Raw genomic sequence first — 20,238 nt, forward strand, 5'->3', positions numbered from 1 at the left:
AATGTCTTAGACTTGTCCTCCTGCCCACCTACTCTCTCCTCTCATCTTGATTGGCATAGTGCAGACAGCAAGAATATCAGTAATATCTCTCTCCTGAGGTTTGAGTTGAGGATATGTCAGGCTCAAATACCCAAACAGCCCAAGGCCCTAGTACACCGCCAGGACTAGATCATGTGTCCGCCACCAGCACTGAGAGTGACAGTAGAAATACTCTTGTGGCCACCTCAGGACACCGGTCGACTGAATCTTTGTCAACTGTACGCACTGACCACCGAAGCTTTCCCCATCGTGTATCAACACTACCCACCGACGGGAGGACTTTTGATGTCACACTTGATGGTCATACAGGGCCCATTGATCATCCACATCAAACATGGCTCGGACGGATCACTGACAATATCACCAAAATCCTGTACAACATGCAGTTCCCTTCTGCAGCATCAGCATACACACTAGGGGCATCTCATATGGCTGATAACAATACACAAGGAACACGTGAACCAAGAGTCACCCCACAAGGTGAGGGTCCTCGATCTCCTCGTCCAGACACAACAATTGGGAGGTAAGATGTAAGGGGATGTGATGCTGACTGGAGAGGGGGCCCTTGTGACACAGAATGTGACTTCATATTGCCGAGCTACTGCACCCATGATGAATGTCTGCTTGCAACTAGTGTAGCGCTGACATTCTTGTCTTTCACTATCTAACGTAAGCACATCAAATCAAGGTCAGTGGTCACAGGGGATGACGGCAGGCCAGTCCACAGGAGAGGAAGGAATGAACCAGTATAACATCCAGCATTATTGGCCGATGGATCGAACCGACATTAGAGAATTACCCCTTCCGTCGAATATTTATCCGTTCAACTTATCCTCTGAACTTTATTCCATCGTCTCTGGTTTACTGGGTGTAAATGGAATGTGATAAGTATAGAGACATGTAGATTCGATGCATGCTTTTTTTCCCCTCTGTATTATCATCTAATTATCAGTAAACACTGAGGAGCCCGTCCTACCCCTGGTCCTGACATCTTGCCGAAGACACTCGCACTATACAATCCCAGCATTTGTGAATCGATTATGACGGGTCAAATAAGTGACAGAGCAGACAATGACAAAAGCGTCTCCGCATATATGAGTAGTGTTCTCAGACCATCGTTCTTGTTGGGAACACTTATCAGACGACCACAGGTGAAGCTCACACTTCACGCCCTTTTAGTAAAGTAGGAGATGTTCTCATAGTGATTGGATCTCCATACACAAGCTCTGCATATGATTCCTGCATCTCGTAAACGCTCCTCATCGATTTTGAGACTAAATCTCATGCTAGTTCCCCTCTCCATCAGTCCGGATCTGGACCGGACTATCTCGAGGCGAGATGACAACAACACTGGAAAACACGGCTGAGGCTGGGGGCGAGATTCCAGTGGGGCCCAAGTCTTCATCCCCTACAGAACGTCTCACATCGGTAGACCCTGCAATAGACTGCCCCGGAGGGCCAATTGACAAGTTCGGGTCGTTACTCGCTTGACCAGCTCGTCGTTCCTGCTCCGTCCGTTCCGACAATCTACCTGTCCGACTTCCACAGCAGGTAAAGAAGGACTTGATGCTGCCCAGCCAAGCATGTGAATCACGTGTCACCTCTTCTTGTTTGATTGGTTCGGTGTTTGAAGCCTGAGCAGTCTGCTGTGCGTGACCGGTGGCAGCACCGGCAGCACTGGCAGGCACTTCACTTAGGGAAACTTCATCGATGTCGGGCATTTCCCTGGGTGCTCCAGAGGATAGATTAGTCTGACTGAATCGAGACACGAGCAAGGATAAGCGATCGGTTGGAATACGTTTCCACCGAGGACGACTGAACTCTATACGGTCGAGTTTACGCCTTCGAAACGCCATTCGAGCATTTCCAACTCGCGTCGTTTCTCCGCCAAACGAGGCAGCGTGGGAAACGAAGGCCCGTATCTGGCGATGATGCATACGACCCCGCGTTTTCGTCATATTCTTTACGTTTTCATGAGGAGAGCTGATCTCAGTCAAAGTTGTCAGAGGCGTGCGTACGTGCTCAGGATGAGAAGCAGTCTGGATTGTAGTCCGGAAGTCGCAGCGGAAAGGACGAGGATAGAGGGATGCGCCGTCTTCCGGCTGTCCATGCATAGTAACGTACTGCTTGTGTTTCTCTCCGACGTCCGCTGTTTGTTTGTTCCTCCAGAACCTACTTATCTCCCCAAGTGGGTTTACGTTTTTCAGCAAAAGCCGCCATGCCTTCTTTCTGGTCTGCAGTGGCGAATAGGGTTTGGAAAAGACGTCGCTCGAACCGTAGACCCTGGTCGAGGGGAAGATCAAGAGCTATTTGTCAACTTCATTCCGACCGCTTAGAGTAAGGAGAGAACAAAGATAAATGTTGAGAACTCACCAGCATTGACGGCCTCTTTACCTGCTTGAACAGCTATCGCTCCATATCCAGCTACCGTTTCTGCCACTTTGACAGCTTCCGCTACTACACTCTCCCCCTCTCCGACCACTCGACTGACCAGTCCCCATTCGCCTGCCAAATTTCCCGGAACTTTGCGACTGGTCAGAATCATGTCCATTGCACGATGTTTGCCGATTAAGGATACCAGTCTCTGAGTACCGCCGCCTCCGGGAATGATACCGAGGGTAATCTCAGGTTGAGAGAAAGTGGCGGTGGGTGTGCAGAGGAGAATGTCGGTCATGAGAGCTAGTTCGCATCCGCCTCCGAGCTATTGTGGGACATGCATGTAGCATGCAGCAATGACGTGGCGGATGGAAGATAGCCAAGTAAGGAGTTTGGAGAGAGGTGTATTGAGTCGAATCACATCGGAAATTTCGTGTGAGCGAGATTTGACCAAGTGATGGAATGAACCTACGGCATAACCGGCAACAGCCCCAACGATGGGTTTTCTGATGGTTGATATCTTCGACCAGGTCCCCAGAAAGTTGTTTTTATACGCCTCGGAGACTTTCCGTTAGCATTTATAGGGTTCACAGCAGCAGTGATGAAGAGATACTGATTACGATCTTGAGATCACCAATCAAGTACGGGTTTTATTAGTTTGACGCACAAGTGATATCCTTCATCTCCTTTATGTCTGCGCCAGCAGCGAACACTTTATCACCTCCGGTGATGACGATAGCCCTGACGCTTTCATCGTTATCGGCGCTCTCCAGAGCTGCGTTTAACTGGGTGAAGAGAGGGCTGCTGAGAGCGTTGAGTGCCTTGGGTCTGTTCAGAGTCAAAATGGCGACATTGCCCGTCTGACTCCTAGATGCTATGACTAGGGGCTCGATCGACGTTGACATGACACGTAAGGATGTCCTGGGTATGAGAGATAGAGTACGAGAGATGGACAGAGTGCGAGTGAACATTTCTTGGGTAGGGTAGGAAGGAATGCAACATGATCAACTTTGGTTGGTTCATACGGTGAGGAGGAGACCAGAAGGAGGATAGCCGGTGGTGATTCAGTGCCACAAAGAGACACGTGGCTCTATCGCCGGATAACTCCGTTCAGAACTCAAGATTTCGAGACCACTCTTTGTTCTTTAACTTACTTGTTCCGTCTGTTTTCGTCCTATTACGACTCGAAAGCCACGTCGATTCGTCGGCCCAACTGCAGCAAGAGGCGTGATTTGAGCAACAAATCAGACTCCCAAGCCCGAAGACGACAAGCGCATCTCCTTGTCAGCCGCAGATATCAGCTCTCTTTGCTATCTCCTCTTACTCCCCTTCGTATCAGCTATTCATCACGCAGGATGACACGATTCTATGAAAAAAAGTATCCGGATGTTCGTGACCTCTCAAACACATTGGTTCGGGACTTACGCTGCAGGTAGATGAGCTGGTCATGGTGCAGGTTATGTCAATAGAGGACATGGGAGCGTATGTCAAGCTGGTGGGTGACGAACTTTATGGTTAAAGTGAGGATAAGAGCTGAACGGCCTAGTTGGAATATGATAACATCGAGGGAATGATTCTACTCTCGGAATTATCACGAAGACGTATCCGGTCAGTACAAAAGTTGATCCGAGTGGGCAGAAATGAGGTCGTGGTCGTCATGCGTGTGGACCCAGACAAGGGTGAGTTATGATCTCATACCCGTGCCGGCCGTCGTCACAACAAGGCCCGAAGTTAACTCACTCAGGCTATATCGACCTATCAAAACGTCGTGTCTCTGCCGAGGAGGTGGTCAGATGTTCAGAACAATACGAAAAGGGCAAGACGGTGGACAGCATCCTCACACAGGTGGCTCGGAAACACGAGGGGATGAGTGCAGAAAGCCTGTACGAAAAGATCGCTTGGCCTTTACATAAGCAATACGGACACACGTACGATGCTTTCAAACTTTCCATATCGTGAGTTTATATGTCAAATATCTTCTGCGCCCCTTTTGTGTTTTGTGGACTTTGCACCTTACGGTCATGCCCTTTTAGAGGCCTCTGGGACTCTGCCGTGTGCTCTTGGCTGACCTTCAGTGAACCTGATCATGTGTTTGCGCCCCTCGGACTTGACCCAGACCTCCTCACTGAAATCCGCTCCACCATCGCCCGCCGTCTCACCCCGAAACCCGTCAAAGTCCGAGCAGATATCGAAGTGAAATGCTTTTCCTACGCTGGTATCGATGCGATCAGACGAGCGCTGCAAGCTGGAGAGGCGGTATCGACAGAAGAGGTGCCTATCAAAGTACGATTAGTGGCTCCACCATTGTATGTCATGACGACGACGAGTACAGATAAGGTGGCGGCGATAGACTTGATGGAGCAGGCGGTAGAGAGAATCGGAGAGAGCATTGCTCAGGAGAAGGGGGATTTGGTCGTGAAAATGAAGGTGCGTTCAGGTTTCACTCTACCTACCATTCTTCTCTTTGTCCATCATCGTTTCATCGTCTATCTTATTATTGGGACAAAACTTCCTCTGAATCGCAAACTCAGGTGGCTCGACTTCAGAACGAAGACAACTGTGGACACGAGTGTCACCATCTCAATGCTCCCCGCTGACGTGTATAGCCAAAAGTTGTCTCAGAGACCGAAGATGCCGAACTCAAAGCTCTCATGGACAAATTCGAGGCTCAGAATATGGATGTGGCCGGTGATGATGATTCAGAGGAGGAAGAGGAGTAAAGCTGTCTCATCATCTGGTTCCATCACCGATGCCCTCGGTACGTTAGCGGGTTCATACTTTCTGTGCATTGCATTGGTCAGCTTGTAATATACCAAACCACCTGTTTCGAAATATTGACTGCATTACTGATTTTCGCATGTTCACCTGTCATAACAGACGGAGATGCAGGACTACGATGGGTCGAAGGAATAACAATCTGATGACTATTTCTTCATGGCTTACCCGCCAGGATGACCGCACCATACACAATGTTGGGAAGTGTCACGATCGTAGTTCGTGACAGGAAGGATAGCTCAGTTCATTGTTAGGATAATGGATAAGATCAACTCACTCTATCCTTCGGGAGCCAAGGCTATCGCTCGAGGGGGATGCCGGGAGAAATACGATATCTCGATGTTCGGGATAGACACCCAGTCATGAAACTTTGACTCTCCTTGATACCACACTATTTGAAACCCACAATATGAGATAAACGGGAAGAAGCCCATCACAGGTCAACACCAAGAGAAGCTAGGGGGATGATCAGTATCGTGAAGACGTGGAAGTCCTTATTTGCCAACATCAACAAAATCGATCATAGAGACGACGGCATCTCTTATCTGGACTGTATCTTTCGGTCCGAATCCAGTAAACAATCATCTGCATCTCTCGATTAGGAACATGTCATTTTGCTCTCTAACCCAATGCAGAGCTTCAGGGAGTTGCCGTTGATGGTCATCCTCATATGTCACTATTGCGTATCACCTCCAGATGGCCCGGACGAACTCCTAGCTTCTTCATGAGCCTCACTTCCATTGAATGCAGTCAGATATGCTTTCCTAACAGTTTCAACTGAATTTTCACTGTAAGCGAGATACACCATGACCCTGATGGATCCACTTTGAGGGTCACAATTTTGAAGAGCCCTTTGGAAGCTCCTTGTCACTGCCTCTAATTCATTTGCCGTGAGTTCTTCTTTTTTCGGAGTTTCTTTTTCTTTCTCCACCTCAGTATTCTCACTCTTAGGCTCCTCAACATTATTGTTGGCGGGCGAGTTTGGCTCATGAACCATGGAGGTGGACTCGAGTGATTCACCGTCATTGTTGTTTGGGTCTTCCTGATCCTGATGCTGGTCTGCATTGAAAGAATCAAGAAGTCCAACTTGAGAGGGGTGCTGACCAGATGTGGGTAGATTATGTTTCCTTGACAACAGGCTTTGTAAGACGGACAAATGTCTCAGCCCGCCTGATTTTCTGGAAGTGGGTGTATCCGGCTTAGACTTTGCCCGCCTTTCAATAAGCCAGTCGGTAATACAAGTAGCTATAGCTTTCTCGGTAGACTCTTCCCAGTACGGCCAAACGGGATCGGATGGCCTCGGTTGCCATCGACCGGCAAACTTCCCGTTCCAGTCCGATTTATCATCGTAAGGACCCATAACAAGAGAAATCCCACTTTCCCCCGACATTGGAAACGTGCACATAATCGGCCTCAAGAATAGTGATTCAAGACTGAGGACGACTGCCAAGATGCATCCTTCGTGAGTTCCACCTTCCTTCTGGAACGTATATTTCATAGGATGGGTAGTGGGAAACATAATGAAGTGGAAGTTGATGAAAGAGTGAATACTGCATTTGGAGAATCTTATATAGGTCGAGTGACACGGACATCTCGGCGTCGGAGATTTCCGATACAAAGGTGGTACATTACGGGGGTTGAATTTTCGAAAGTTGTGGGGCCAGGAAGACGATCCTAGAATCGGAGCTTCTCTCTCATTCCATGAAAGCCATTCATCTCGAAAGATGCACTGTTTCTATCTAGCTTCCAACATGTTGTAAAACCATTGATGGTTGGCGTTTCAGTCTCACGACCATATTATGATGGGCCACAAGGAGCAGGTAGCGTAGTACGGAAACAGATTTGGAAAACACCCATGAGATGATTATGTATCTTGGAGATGAGATGTGATACGGAAAGCGGTTCTCCCTCACGTCCATCACCGTATCGTAGGTCACCCTAGCTTACAGTAACAGAAATACCCTCTCCACCTTCCCAATTATTGTTTCAGAGATCATGAATTAGAAGTCCGGTATCTCGGAGACGGTAGCGAGGTCCAAAGATGTGTGATGATCAGGTCCGTGCGATCGTGAGAATCACCTCAACACATACCATTGAGGGCACCGGGCATCGTATGCGGAACCATGGAGACGGTCAACAGGGACTTTTATGACTACGAAAATCTCTCTTTCTGACAAGGAGAGTGGGTCGCCCGAAAAGTGAGACGTGCAGAGGCGTGAGGGACCGTAGAATACGTCAGCGAAAGGCAGACTCGGACCCGGAGTCGAAGTTCATGGATTCTTGGTGCCGCACATAGGTCAAATCCATGAAGTCCTTTCCACTTTGGGGCTTTTCTGAGATTGGCTGACAAGGACCCAGACCAATGAGGTCATATTGCCCAGCCTAAGGTGTACTATCTGTTTAATAATGCTTGGATAATGATACAGAGGGGAAAAGAGCTTACATCAACTCTATATGTCTCTATACCTGTGTCACAATCGTCGTTTCTTCTCTTCTACTGACCGACGGTCAACATACCTTTATATCCTAAATAATGAGTGCAAGATCCGAGCGTCGCTTGCCTGATCTGATCCGTCGTCCTGAGTTCCGGTATCCGAGTGACCAGACGTGTTAGTGTAGTCCCCCGGCCGAAAGCCAGAACCGGATCCGAATGTGACGGAGCAGAGATATCAGTGCGTTTCTCTACTTGGATGGTGTCTAAGCGACCAGGTCGAGCTCGGGTCGCCCACGGAAGGCGGGGGGGGGGGGGGGGGGGGGGGAGACGTTCTTGCCGGACTGCGAGCTCGTCCCTCTTCAGTGCCGTCCATTTGATCGATCATACGTTTCGATTCAATGTAGCGTAAAATATCGAAGCTTCTAGTGCTTCTTCAAAGGATACCACAGACCAAGATCCGGTGACTATCTCACACTATCAACCATGACTCCGTCGATTCTAGATCCGTTTCAAAGGAGTGACTAACTTCCTCGCTAAAAGTGAACGTTTATCTTAGCTAACCGCGGGAGAAGCAAGTTAAGCTTGAAGTTGTTCTTGATCTCCAGCCAGAATGGCTTGAACATATAAATTGCACTGAATTCCTCCTGTGAAAGTCTTCCATCTACTCTCCTCCTTGGCAATCCTCAAGAAGAACATTCGTCGAGTTCAAATCTAGCAGTCAAGAAGCAATGGCCACTCGGGACGATAGGAGCGATAGGAGCAATAGCCTGATAGCTTTCGAGCCTCGTACTAGATGGTCTTCCCCTACCTCACAACCGAACTCTCGAAACGCGTCACCATCTGGGCTCTGCAACTTTCTCTGTGGTTGCTGCCCGTCAAAGGACTCTCAAGTTAACACACCTAGGCAAGGGGATATTCCTGAACCTATCAGATTGGAGCTCCCTCCCACGGCTGGCATGGTGTCACGACCAGTACTTATAGCGAGATCAACTCTCACTAGCAGAGTTGATATTGAGCCTTTTAGGACAGTTTATGATCGCGGGCTCGCTACCCGGTCATGACAGAATATCAACTCTAACGGGTCAGACGTTCGATTCACGGCTCTCACCTTATGTGTGGGGTGTGCTGGCTGAACCAAACTTCGCGCACGACATCAAATCTCTTCACGCACGACAAAGTCACGTGACACCCACGTGAGTTGTTAGGCATGCATCTTTTTCCTGTTAGGCGTGTGTACCACGTGGCCTGCACGGACCTCCCTTCCAACCTCTCTGTCCCCGTATGAAAGTATGTCAAATCCTTTTTTTTTTAATTCAATGATCTCTGCATAGAATCAAGCCATCTCTTTTGTAGACATGTGAAGCACTTCCTCCTCTATCACCTCATATACTTTTCTAACTCTGAAATGATAAACTCACTGAGATACATGATCTCATCTTCACCCCCTCTGTCCACCAGTTCCATCCTGTTGTCCTGGCCTATACTCGCCGGGGGGGGATTCCTGTCTCATACCACCGTGCCTGGTGTCTAGGACACTCCTTTCTCCTGAGTTTGAGCCATTTCCGAGGCCATTTTGACTATACGGTTGCTGATACACAGGTGGATAAAAGGGAGGGGGGAAATTCGAATAATTCGGTACAGGAGGGTACGTAGGTGGCCTCTGGTACCAGTTAGATGGCCCAGGGGCTCCTGGGGGCAAGTGGGGAGAAGGGTAGAAGGGATAAGAAGGATATTGAGGTAATATCTGCATAAATCAGCCAGGAACTCTCATAGATTGACCAGCAGAAGTGGTAGGACAGATTTCAATGAAGTGCGTACCTGTAAACCTGTCCCCACTGTCCCATAGGCCGTCCTGGCCATCGAAGAGGGTGTCCTTGTCATCACAGGCTGTGTTATCATCACAGGGGGCCTCTCCACCATCCTTTCTGAATCCTTTTCCCTCTCAGCCTGAAATCGAGATAATAACTCTTGTTCCCTCGCGGCCACTGCTTTTTTTGCTGCACACATGTAGGTAATCGCATGTCGCTTGGTACAGAGGTCACATTTAGGAGGGAGAGGGCGTGAAGGAGCAGATTGCTCGCTTTGTGAGAGAATTCGACCAGTACTTGCTTGGGGAGGGCGATTACTTGACGATTTCGAGATATTCAAACCTGAAGAGGGAGGCCTCTGAGGTGGATTTCTTGAATACATTGGTGTAGGTCGAACCACTGCTATTCCTTGAGAAGCAAGAGAAGATTGGGAAGCTGCAGCCTGTGTAGCAGAGGCTCGAATGGCCATCCTTGCACGGAGACCAAGATTAACAGGGGGATCGAGTATGAAATCGCGAGAACCATTAACTACCTCGAATTCGTCTTCAAGTCGATGAACCCCAATGGCCCGAAGAGCAGTGGGTTGTACTCTGTTATTGGTATCTTCAAGAAGTTTATCGAACCCGCCGTCAGGTAGTAATCGCCAATGGTGGTGGATCTGATTGATAGTGAGTACCCCATCATTTCTCATGACATTCAAGATCATATGAGCGCAGGGGAGACCCATTGAAGCTGAAAATCGTCCTGAGCAATGGTGTATTCTATCAGGCTGATGTAGAAGTTTGTTGGCAATGAGGATTTGATTCTGGAGGAAGTTCGTAGCAAATTTAGACACATCTCGGTTTATGACACTGAGTATTCGATCCACTAAGGCCGATCGAATTGTTTGCTGACCGTTTTTCAATGTAATACTGTCCCACTGTCTGTCCAGGAAACGATCTAGCTGAGGGATCACTTGCCAGAGCGTCCCTGTATGACTTTTCAAGAAATCCTTGAAGGAACGATGTTCTCCCTCATTCCTCGATGTCGTATGTTGATGTAAATTACGATTTTGGTTGGTATAGGCCCAGGCCCACTTCTCCTTCGAAGATAGCAGGTTTTCAATGTACCGAATTGCTGGAGAGTGCTCTGGCTTCGAAAACCTCTCTCTTATCTTATCCATCCCCTGCTCTAGCTTGAAATCGTCATGGGCCTGAACAACTTCCCTCATCCACATGTCCCCAAACCTCTGTCTCTCTAAGATCTTGTTATCCTCCCCCTCGAAGCAGTTCTTCTTATCACATAGGTGTTTGATGTTTTCTCGCAGATGCCAGGTGCAGTACTGCTGTTTCACATTTGGTAGGTATTTTTGAAGAGCATTAGCTAAGGCTACCTCGCGATCGGTTATTACCACTTGAATTCGATGTTTTAAGGGACCTATCAAGTCGAGAAAACTCTTTATCGCAACCCCGTACCAATCCGTAGTCTCGCGATTGATAAAAGCAATGGCCGCAGTAAAGGTGAGGTTGGTTGCTGTCATTCCAGTGATGTGGAGCATTGGAAGGCGATATCGGTTGGTATTATAAGTGCAGTCCATCATGAGAACAGTGGGATAAAGATGAACCAGAGCTCTTGCTTTATGAGTCGTATAAATGAGACCGAGAGCTTCATTTTTCGAATTAACCAGGCCTTTGAAAAGACGTTTTTCTCTTTCAAGATGTAAAAACAAACTTTCGGTTGCTGATCTTCCACTCATTCGGTTCTTTTCGTACCTCCACTTGAAATTTGATACATCGACAGGGGTCAGGAGGGGTTTATCGGGGTGATCCTGTAGAAGATTGAGGATTTGATGGACACTGAACCCTTTATCAATGTATTCCTGTAGAAGGGAAGTGATCTGGGGGGTTCGCGAGCCTTTTCGAAGGTGGGAGATAAGCAAACTTTTGACAGGAGGGTGGTTGTGATCATTACACACTGTCTCAAGCAGTATCGGTCGAAATCCATCTGCCAGGGCGTCCTTCTCTGTAACTCTTGAGAGTTTAAGTCGAAATGGACAGCCTAATCGCTGTGTGTGAGGCTGACGGGTTCGTACCTTTTCAAAATTTTCAGAGCGGCCAGATCGATATTGTCCTCCAAATACACAGTTCATTGTCATGTGCTGTCGATTTTGATTACTTGAATCCGTCACCAAAGCAAATCCCTTGTTTCTGACCATGACATCGAGTTTATCACGAGCAGCATTGATGGAGGTTTGGGGTGGAAGGGTTAGGGGAGCATGAAAAAGTTTGGGGACACTGGTATGTGGACCAAATTCGTCTTCTTCAATATTGGCTTCAAAATCGGGATTTTCTTCACTGTTTTCCCCTGAGAGAGGTGTGGGAGGGGCAAAAAAATCGTCTGCAGTACCAGGGGACATGGAAACTGAATGTATATCACGTATAGGTGTTAGGGAACCTTGGGGGGATGACAACGGAGAAAAACTTTGCTGAGTTTCCGGTATAATGATGTTGGACGGGGTTTCTTCCTTTATTAGTGGTGGGAGAGAAGGAGGGAGAGCCCAGAGGACCTCATCATCACTGGTAGAGTCGCAGAGATCGATAGGTTGAGAGGCGGACATGATATTCAGAGAGATACAGGACTGAAAAGGTCAGTTTATCTCTGAGGAGGGGTGTAGAAGGAGGTACGTACCAAAATCGAATACCACAATGTAGGTTAGTCAGGATAGGTAGTAGAAGGGGGTAATCAGGGGTGCTGAGTACAATGGACAGAGTTTTGGACCGCTGGCTTGTCTCCTGTGTGCTGCAGAGAAGGATGATGATAAATGATGTTAGTTGATGTTGGTTGAAAGTATGAGAAGAGTTGAATGAGTGTTCGCAGGCCACGTGGTACACACGCCTAACAGGAAAAAGATGCATGCCTAACAACTCACGTGGGTGTCACGTGACTTTGTCGTGCGTGAAGAGATTTGATGTCGTGCGCGAAGTTTGGTTCGTGCTGGCTGCAGGTGTCAGCACCCCTTCTCAGGTTTCACCCTGAGCTCAGGTTTCGTCCTGAGAGGTTGGTCTGGGGTCGCCAACCATCCGAGGGTCCTATGTGACCATCCCATGGTCGAATCGGAGGATTCGACGTTCCTAGTTCCTAGTTCCGAGAGCGTGAATACCTGTCGAGGGTACCTGACTTGCAAACCCACAGGCTTCAGGGGAAGGCCTGCCGGGGTTTGGGGTTCAGAAGTGCTGTCGAGACGCCAGCTTCCCTGAAGGGGGGGAATGTGTCACGACCAGTACTTATAGCGAGATCAACTCTCACTAGCAGAGTTGATATTGAGCCTTTTAGGACAGTTTATGATCGCGGGCTCGCTACCCGGTCATGACACATGGCCCACCAGCTGTCCGTGTCAGGACCGCTGTCGACCACGCCTATCTATGCAGAAGTAGCAGGTGAGCACAACCAACGGATCCAGAACAATCACACGTCATCATCCTCTCACGACTCAACCCAGGAACGACCTTGGAGCGATTCATCCAGTATTGCTGCTTCTTTTGAACGGTCCGATGAGATGGGGTCTGAAGAGTATGCAAGCAGAAAGCCTGCACGAAACACCTTGGCAGAAATGGCAAAGGAACTGCGTGCATACTACAGGAACTCACCAATTCCGGAAGAAAATAGTCCTGTGCCAAGTACTCGTACAGTGGAGGTTTTTGTCAACAACAACGACCAACAACACGCGTTCCTAAACGACGGTGAATCCTCTGGGGGGCAGGTCGAAGGGGGTGCAAATCATACACTCAGAAAGAAACAAAGCATAAACCAGCTTGTGGCCGCTATATCAGCGGGTTGGGAAGGCCGAGTCATGGAAACACCGGGGCCCTGCAGTAGGCTTTCGGCCATGTCTGCCTCTGAATCTACAGACCACTGAGGTGCCCTAGGTTGCAGAATCTTCTCCATCAATTAATGCCCTACCTCTGTGAAAGTTTTTATCCCTGTTGCACATCTTTCCGTATAGTGAGGTATAATGTGTTGTCAATCATGCACGTCATTCACACCTCAGCACTGAGAAGTGTAGATGATGTCAGAGTATGTGGGCAACCACTAGCCCTGACAACTGCACCATTGCTTTGGCCATGACAGCCAACAATCCCATCTCTTGTTTCATCAGGGGTTGCTTCACACAAGCGTTAATGACCTGTTCCTATTCATCACTAATATCTATGCCATCCCGTAGACCCATCATCACCACAACTCATCCATTCACCATGATGATTGAAACACGAACTCAACCTTGATAATTTGGCGCGGGCCCGGTCACGGAACCATCCACCACTTTTCCTGCTGTCCACTCTTGATCCTCTTCTTCTTCATAACCAGGTGGTATTTCACCATCCGGTGCCGTCTCAGTATAAGTAGTATCTCCTGTTGCTGTCCTCCTACTTCTTTTATGTAGAAACCGGTTAGGGAGATTAACATCATAATTGTAACTTGGCGCGGTCAAAGGCACATTAGACGATTGTGATGCCAGTTGAGATTGCCAATCATTACTTCCATGTCTTCCCCAACCTTGGTCAACATTGCTAGCTATAGCATCATAACTAAAGCTGTTGTTTTTCCAATTTTCATATTGTTGTTGATCATGAAAGCCAAAGCTCTGGGCATCCTTATAAGCATCACTCTCTCCACAAAATTGACTGAGGTATGTTGATGCTCCCATTATAGGATCATGTAACCTCTCTCCAATATACCCTATTGAAGAATCTTGTAGTTTGGTGTCCGTTTCCATCTTCAGAGCTACCGCTGTATCATGCGCAGCGGTAGTATCATAGTCTTGGAGAGGATAGAGGAGACGGCTACCGTCCCATACGGCGGGATAGGAAGTGACTGTGTCCCCATTACGGATCAGGATGAGAGCGGGATGAACGGTCATTTGTGACATGGCAGAGTTATGTATGGTCGAATGGGCTTGGTTGTTCAAGAGTTGGTACTAGAGGTAGGTCGGAAGAAGGCAGGGCTTTATATTGTCACATGAAGTCGAGAGGGGAGACAAAGCGGAGTCAGGTGTGGCTTTCGTGAAAGGTAGAAGGGTCGGAGTTTGTGACTGTCAACATGAGACAGGGGTGCGTGGTTAAAAGGAAGGAGACAACCGTGTGATGACGTGATTTCATGACATTTTAGGAGAAACATCGTATGAACATTGGAGTGACAATATGAAACGTGTACTGATCGTGGAGGTGAATGGCCATCGGAGGGACGCTATAAAGTCACATATACATACCACATTAGTTACTAGTAGTGTGCGGTTAACGGTTTTGAGACTTTGGAGATATTTGTAATGAGAATATGAAGCTCTTAACACATCTTGCATGGTTGTCAGGATCATTAAAGTCAGTCCGAAGTCAGACTGGCAACGTCAGAAACACGACATGAGTATTTCATCATGTAAGTAAAAGTAATATAAGAAGTGAAGTTTAGTCAGTGGGACAATCCCCTGATCTCCTGATCTCCAACTCAGACTCATCCCTAGGATTATATCATAAACCTGACTCCGGCTCAATCTTCCTCCTCTTCCTGCTTGATTTCACTCTTGTGGTCATCCTCGTGAGTTGAGGAGGGGGAAGAAGGATCTGATTCTGGGGCGTTGACAGTGTAATCGGTTCTGTCCGTTTGTGTCCTTTTTGGCTTCCGGAAATACATGGTATCGGGTACGTAAACTCTCTCGTCTCTTATCGACCCGTGTGCGCGCATCATGCTTTGAAAATTGTCTTCTAAATCTTCCATATCATTTTCTTTTTCTTCGTAGCCTTCACCGATCAATTGAGACCTGGCGTGTGAGTTGAGGTTGACCGTCGGTTCCAATAAACAATCATAGCTGTTTGTCGTTTCCCGATAAAAACTATAGTCATCCACCTCATTGAAAGCCAATATATCCGCTCCGGTATAAGCATCACCTTGATCGCGTAATTTACGTGCGAGATTACAAGCGCTGGTCAACGGATCCCACGTTGGATCATTCTGATCTTGTTGATAGTCGGGTTCTATCATGCTGTTGACTTCTATCGAGAAAGCGATTGCGGTGTCATAGACATTATATGTCGCTTCGGCGGAGTTTGGGTCTACGAGACGACCATCTGTAGATACAGCCGGAAAGACTTGGACGGTACTTCCATCATGGATCAAAATGAGAGTGGGAGTGCCGGTGCTTTGTGACATGTCAAGGGTTGTAATGGTGTGGAAAGATGTTGAACAGGTGTGATAGTGAATTGTTGGGGGATAGACTTGGTTATATATCTGCCAAGAGTCTCCTTTACAAGCACGAAGAAACGACATGTGCGTCAATGAACAAAGGTGAGTCGTATCGGTCTTATCAATGTGAATCAAACGGCAGGGGTTACATTTGAAAGGAAGGAAGAAAATTGACTGAGTGCGGAGTTGACTTGGGGTTTCTTTCCCGTGTCATGTTGTCGGAGTTGATTGTCGGCTTCTACAGGAGATTGGCATTGTCAGAGCGTACATGGGGTTGGTTGGTTGGACATGTGTCATCTTCCTCAGAGCACGTCAATCTGTAAGGCCGAGATCAGGTGATATCATGACAAATGATGTGGAGCAGATGACGCTCAGAAAAAGATGATGAGATTGAAAGTCATCTCTTCCTTAGGCTACGTCAATGACACAATCCCGCTCCTACTTCTTTTTATCTCCATCACCCTCTTTGATCCATCGTCTTGGCACACCTTTGTCAATCAAGGCATCCGTGATGATCCTCACCTGTGTCCCTTGGACGACTACCTCTGAGAGGTTCAACTTGGGTGATGCGCCCGACAGAGGTTGTACTGATTGGTCAGCACTGCGTGGATGTGCATATGAATCTTGCTCATGGAGCATGACAAGGATCTCCATCAGACAAATGAGGCGAGATTGGGATAACATTAGGAATACCCATCGGGGAATGCGAAAAAGAAATTTTGAACACACCGGAAGCACTTCCTGCACAGAGCTTACGCATTTCTTCTGCAAATTCCTCCACCACAATGTTGAAACTCTCCAGGCCAGAAATGATGGTGACCGTCTTACGCCCTTGCCGAGTCTTGACAGTCAGAGTGATGGGTTGAAGGTTTCCTTTCCTGTCAAGTCAGTAAAGTGTCTATTGCCTTGTGCTGGCATGTGATCAAAGATGACCACTTGTTTTCGTTACAGTAGGTAAGTCTTCCGGACGGAAACTTGCTTTGACAATGAGATAACGGAGAGCATTATGGACGTTCAAAGCCGCACCTTTCCAGAGAAAGAGTATGTTGAGGACATCATCGGATAGAAGGGCGCGCAAAGGGAGTAGGCAAGTCATAGGGAGGATATGAATAAGGCAAGACGTACTTGACCACTCCACCAATCGAGACGGACCACGAGACACCAGCACGTAACCGCTTTATGATTTCCTCTCGTGTGAGCATCTGTCCAGGATCTATTTTCTTGATACCGCATACTCTACCCAGTGTTTCGTCAAGATGCACGGATTGACGTTGGTGAGGGTTCACGAGATTGTGTTTTGAGATGTAGTCTTCCAACGCAGTCTTGAGCAGAGCAGGAGGGTGAAGAACGGATTTACTGGGCGTCAGTCATGTCATATCCCCATCGATCCGGAATAGGTATCTCAAACTCGAAGACTGATTGCACACAACAAGCACCGAGAATTCGTTGCTCTTGGATCTAGGAAGGAAACAGGAAAGTGATTGGGGAGAACTGTATTGAGAGCAGGACACGAAAGCGATGGGGGTGTTGAAAGACGTACTCGACTCCGCACTCCTCCCAGAATCCAACATTTGCTCCGGTAGGTCTCCAAAGTTCTTCAATCTTCAATTCCCCTTTCATTCCCTTTTCCGCTACCCGCATATTATCTCCCTCCGCTTCTTTCATCGCACGTTTAGCAGCCTTCCTATCCTCTTCAGCCACTGTGAGATGCCCTTTATGTCCGTCTAAGGCCGGATGACTCTGATCGACAGATACAATCACCACTTCTCCTTTACTTTCTTTGGTTTTGATCAAGCCGTCTTTGGAGACCTCTTTCATCCATTTTGCAAGTCTCTTCCATTCGCTTTTCCCAATGACCACGTCGTCTCTCTGCTCCTTGGGAATGTAGGCGGGTCTGGAAGGAAGGACATGAGCTGAGTATAGGAGTGAGGCCGGCATGGGAAGTTGAGAGGGATCGAGTGTGGACAAGGCTTGTAGAAGAGATACAGAGAGCAAAGTTGAAATTTCTGTCGGAGAGAGAGGTTGCACAGGCTTATTTGCTGATTGTTCCTCTTCTGTGAAGGACAATTTGGCTAGTTTCTCGAGCGTTTCATCCACATCCCCACTTCCGTCCGGATTCAGGACCTGATGTTGGGCGGAAGATGATGGTGTGTGCTCAGGATTCGGCGCCAGTGGATTCTGGGGTGGAAGCAAATGAAAAGGTGAAAGTGAAGGTTTGGACCCGAGTTTCCAGAGACTACCTCATCAGCAACAAAAACCATGTTCATTGTAGAGTAACTCACTAATCATCCACGATACAAAGGATTTCCGCAAATCGTCCTTCTTCCCTCTCCACACCTTGTTCCAGATTCCTCTTCCGTCTTTCTAACGCCCCAGAAAGACCTCCAGGAGCCACAACCCGGCTGACTCCTACATAGACCACTTCTCCTTCCTCTCCATTGTGCGGGCTGACGAGGGCAACTACTTCACCCTCCTTTACGTCAGGTAAAAGGTGAGGGCGATGGAGGTTTCGTACAGCTCCTAAGAACAGTGGGGCACCGGTAAAAAGAGGTGGTGGGAGAGGATGGGGGAGTTGGAGGATAGGTAAGGGCGGAGAGGTTAAAGGAAGTGCGAGAAGAGATACTGAGGATCAGTCAAGAGGAATTCAATGGTGAGAGACAGCTTACATGTCGGTACGAATTCAGAGCTTTTACGGCCAAAGGAGATCCAAAGTGGTTCACCATCTCCACTGGTGTACATAGTCTGGATGTCAGTATAATCCAAGTAATTTTCAGGAGAAAAGATGTTGTATGCGTGAACATGACTGGACAAGGAGCTTTATAAGGGGAAGGGGCCTGCGAGGAAAAGCTTACACCTTCGACACCTGCGCTAGTCTCAAACGTCCCACTCTTGACACCCTCTGGAAGTATCATTCTGCCTATATCTTTCTCCGTAGGTCTGTCATCCCGTGGTCTAACATCTCCTGATCCTCCATCTGGTAACACGGAGGCTGACGGGATATCTCGAAGGAGAGAAGGGTATTGGGTAAAGATGGAGCTCAGAAGTTGACGTCGGGCGGAAGACCGAATGGGTGTGAAGTTTGACTGGTTTGCCAATGGCTTCTTGAACATCTTGCATACTCGCTTTACTATGTCATTCAAACAATTCGATCCAGTCGAGTTATGCAGGAAAGATGGACGTCAAGTACATACATACAAGGGAGAGAGGGTTGAAAGGGAAGTTGCAAGTTGAATGTGGCAATGTGGCACTTTACTACATGAATCGCTACAAATTCGAATCTATACTACGCACGGAAGATCACACTTCTTCTTTCTCGTACGAAGATAGTAATGGTGTATCTTCATCATCTACTTCTAATCTCACTTGACCTTCACTACATTCATCAGCACTTTTTTTCTCTCTCTCTTTACTCCTTTCCCCTTCATGATTCATGGAGCATGGAACCAGAGGATGACCCGTCCTTCTCATCTTGGTAGTGGAAGGAAAGTGGAGGAAAGAAGAAAGCAAGACGAACGAATTCAAAATATCCAAAGCTTCTTTCGAAACGTTATAAAACCCGAAACTCAAGTATCCCACCCCAAGTAAAACAAGCATCAAGATGATCTCTCCTGAACCAACTTGGACGTTGATCAACCCTTTCATAGTCGGGTTGAGTAAAGGTGGGAATAAAACGGCTAATCCGAGTGACTGTCATCAATATCAACGTCCCCCGTTTAAATCGTGTTTGTGATACTCACTGAAGCTATGAATCCCGACAATAATGAGAATCCCATCACTGTCAGAACGAACCATCTCACTTCTCTCAGAACTTGGGTACTACCCCATCTTCGGTAGGCGGCAGTGTACCAATATGCACTGACGAGGGTGAAGAAAAGTGTGAGGGAGTAAAATATTTGACATGCGGCACCAACCCATGGGGCGAGATCACTGGTCATCAATGTGGAACATCTTTAATGATGATATTTATCTCGTGGGACTTTATCCAGAATAGTTACTACAAGATGATCAGAGCTGTAGGGAGCTACGGAGATTGAAAGAAAGTACGGAATATGGTCAGAGAAGTAGGAAAACGGGATAAAAGAGAATGGAAGGTGAATCGTAGAAAAACTCACACTGCACCACTTAAAACACCTCTAGTTTCTGAACATAAAACTTCTTGATTCCCAAATAAACACTTTCCACTACTACTCAACCTTATCATTTCCCCATATATCCATCTAGTATCATATCTTACAATCTCACTGAACATCCCTACACCTGTATAAGAAGTATACAATAAATAAGCCGATTCGACTCCTACGAGAGTAGTCATGACGTCTAACATCTTGTCTAGATTTCTTCTACACGTCAAGCTGATTGGTGGTGTTATCGTCGCACGACTGAAACTTCTAAGCTTCACTTACCAATTGATCAGGATGAATGTATATCCTCCAGGATTTTGAACTATCGGGCAAGGGCTTTCAGTATAATGTCAATCGGAAAGAAGGTGGTTGAAAAAAGAGAGGAATATTTGAAATCCGGGCAGAGATTATGTACGATACATTCACTATCTTGTATCATTTTCATTGTCTTAAAAAAGAGAAAGGAACTTGG

At 47.5% G+C, this 20,238-nt stretch overlaps 7 protein-coding genes across 7 annotated transcripts; 1 reads left to right on the forward strand and 6 right to left on the reverse strand.

Annotated features, from left to right (window-relative positions):
- Nucleotides 1-2,211: 2,211 nt before the first annotated feature.
- On the reverse strand, nt 2,212-3,320 carry TREMEDRAFT_70383 (uncharacterized protein; the record flags this gene model as incomplete). Its single annotated transcript, XM_007008142.1, has 4 exons — nt 2,212-2,345; nt 2,413-2,740; nt 2,888-2,979; nt 3,083-3,320. The coding sequence occupies 4 exons, from the start codon at nt 3,318-3,320 to the stop codon at nt 2,212-2,214; spliced, it is 792 nt and encodes a 263-aa protein (XP_007008204.1).
- A 450-nt stretch (nt 3,321-3,770) lies between these two features.
- Nucleotides 3,771-5,135, forward strand: TREMEDRAFT_35708 (uncharacterized protein; the record flags this gene model as incomplete). The annotated part of the gene is made up of 6 exons (XM_007008057.1): nt 3,771-3,803; nt 3,848-3,910; nt 3,962-4,094; nt 4,160-4,370; nt 4,491-4,842; nt 5,022-5,135. The coding sequence occupies 6 exons, from the start codon at nt 3,771-3,773 to the stop codon at nt 5,133-5,135; spliced, it is 906 nt and encodes a 301-aa protein (XP_007008119.1).
- A 731-nt stretch (nt 5,136-5,866) lies between these two features.
- TREMEDRAFT_66071 (uncharacterized protein) lies at nt 5,867-6,709 on the reverse strand (the record flags this gene model as incomplete). Its single annotated transcript, XM_007008143.1, has 1 exon — nt 5,867-6,709. The coding sequence occupies one exon, from the start codon at nt 6,707-6,709 to the stop codon at nt 5,867-5,869; it is 843 nt and encodes a 280-aa protein (XP_007008205.1).
- A 6,975-nt stretch (nt 6,710-13,684) lies between these two features.
- On the reverse strand, nt 13,685-14,338 carry TREMEDRAFT_66073 (uncharacterized protein; the record flags this gene model as incomplete). Its single annotated transcript, XM_007008144.1, has 1 exon — nt 13,685-14,338. The coding sequence occupies one exon, from the start codon at nt 14,336-14,338 to the stop codon at nt 13,685-13,687; it is 654 nt and encodes a 217-aa protein (XP_007008206.1).
- Nucleotides 14,339-14,952: 614 nt separating this feature from the next.
- On the reverse strand, nt 14,953-15,612 carry TREMEDRAFT_66074 (uncharacterized protein; the record flags this gene model as incomplete). The annotated part of the gene is made up of 1 exon (XM_007008145.1): nt 14,953-15,612. One exon carries the CDS (start codon nt 15,610-15,612, stop codon nt 14,953-14,955), a length of 660 nt encoding a protein of 219 aa, XP_007008207.1.
- Nucleotides 15,613-16,083: 471 nt separating this feature from the next.
- TREMEDRAFT_45974 (uncharacterized protein) lies at nt 16,084-18,783 on the reverse strand (the record flags this gene model as incomplete). Its single annotated transcript, XM_007008074.1, has 8 exons — nt 18,498-18,783; nt 18,312-18,387; nt 17,928-18,267; nt 17,770-17,881; nt 17,186-17,724; nt 16,771-17,001; nt 16,375-16,523; nt 16,084-16,232 (listed from the first exon to the last, which is right to left on the reverse strand). The coding sequence occupies exons 1-8, from the start codon at nt 18,753-18,755 to the stop codon at nt 16,084-16,086; spliced, it is 1,854 nt and encodes a 617-aa protein (XP_007008136.1). The 5' UTR covers nt 18,756-18,783.
- Nucleotides 18,784-18,942: 159 nt separating this feature from the next.
- Nucleotides 18,943-19,969, reverse strand: TREMEDRAFT_66076 (uncharacterized protein; the record flags this gene model as incomplete). Its single annotated transcript, XM_007008146.1, has 4 exons — nt 18,943-19,018; nt 19,160-19,332; nt 19,383-19,572; nt 19,758-19,969. 4 exons carry the CDS (start codon nt 19,967-19,969, stop codon nt 18,943-18,945), a joined length of 651 nt encoding a protein of 216 aa, XP_007008208.1.
- Nucleotides 19,970-20,238: the final 269 nt, after the last annotated feature.

This window comes from Tremella mesenterica (genome assembly GCF_000271645.1).
Source record: "Tremella mesenterica DSM 1558 unplaced genomic scaffold TREMEscaffold_18, whole genome shotgun sequence".
NCBI classification, from domain to species: Eukaryota; Fungi; Basidiomycota; class Tremellomycetes; order Tremellales; family Tremellaceae; genus Tremella; species Tremella mesenterica.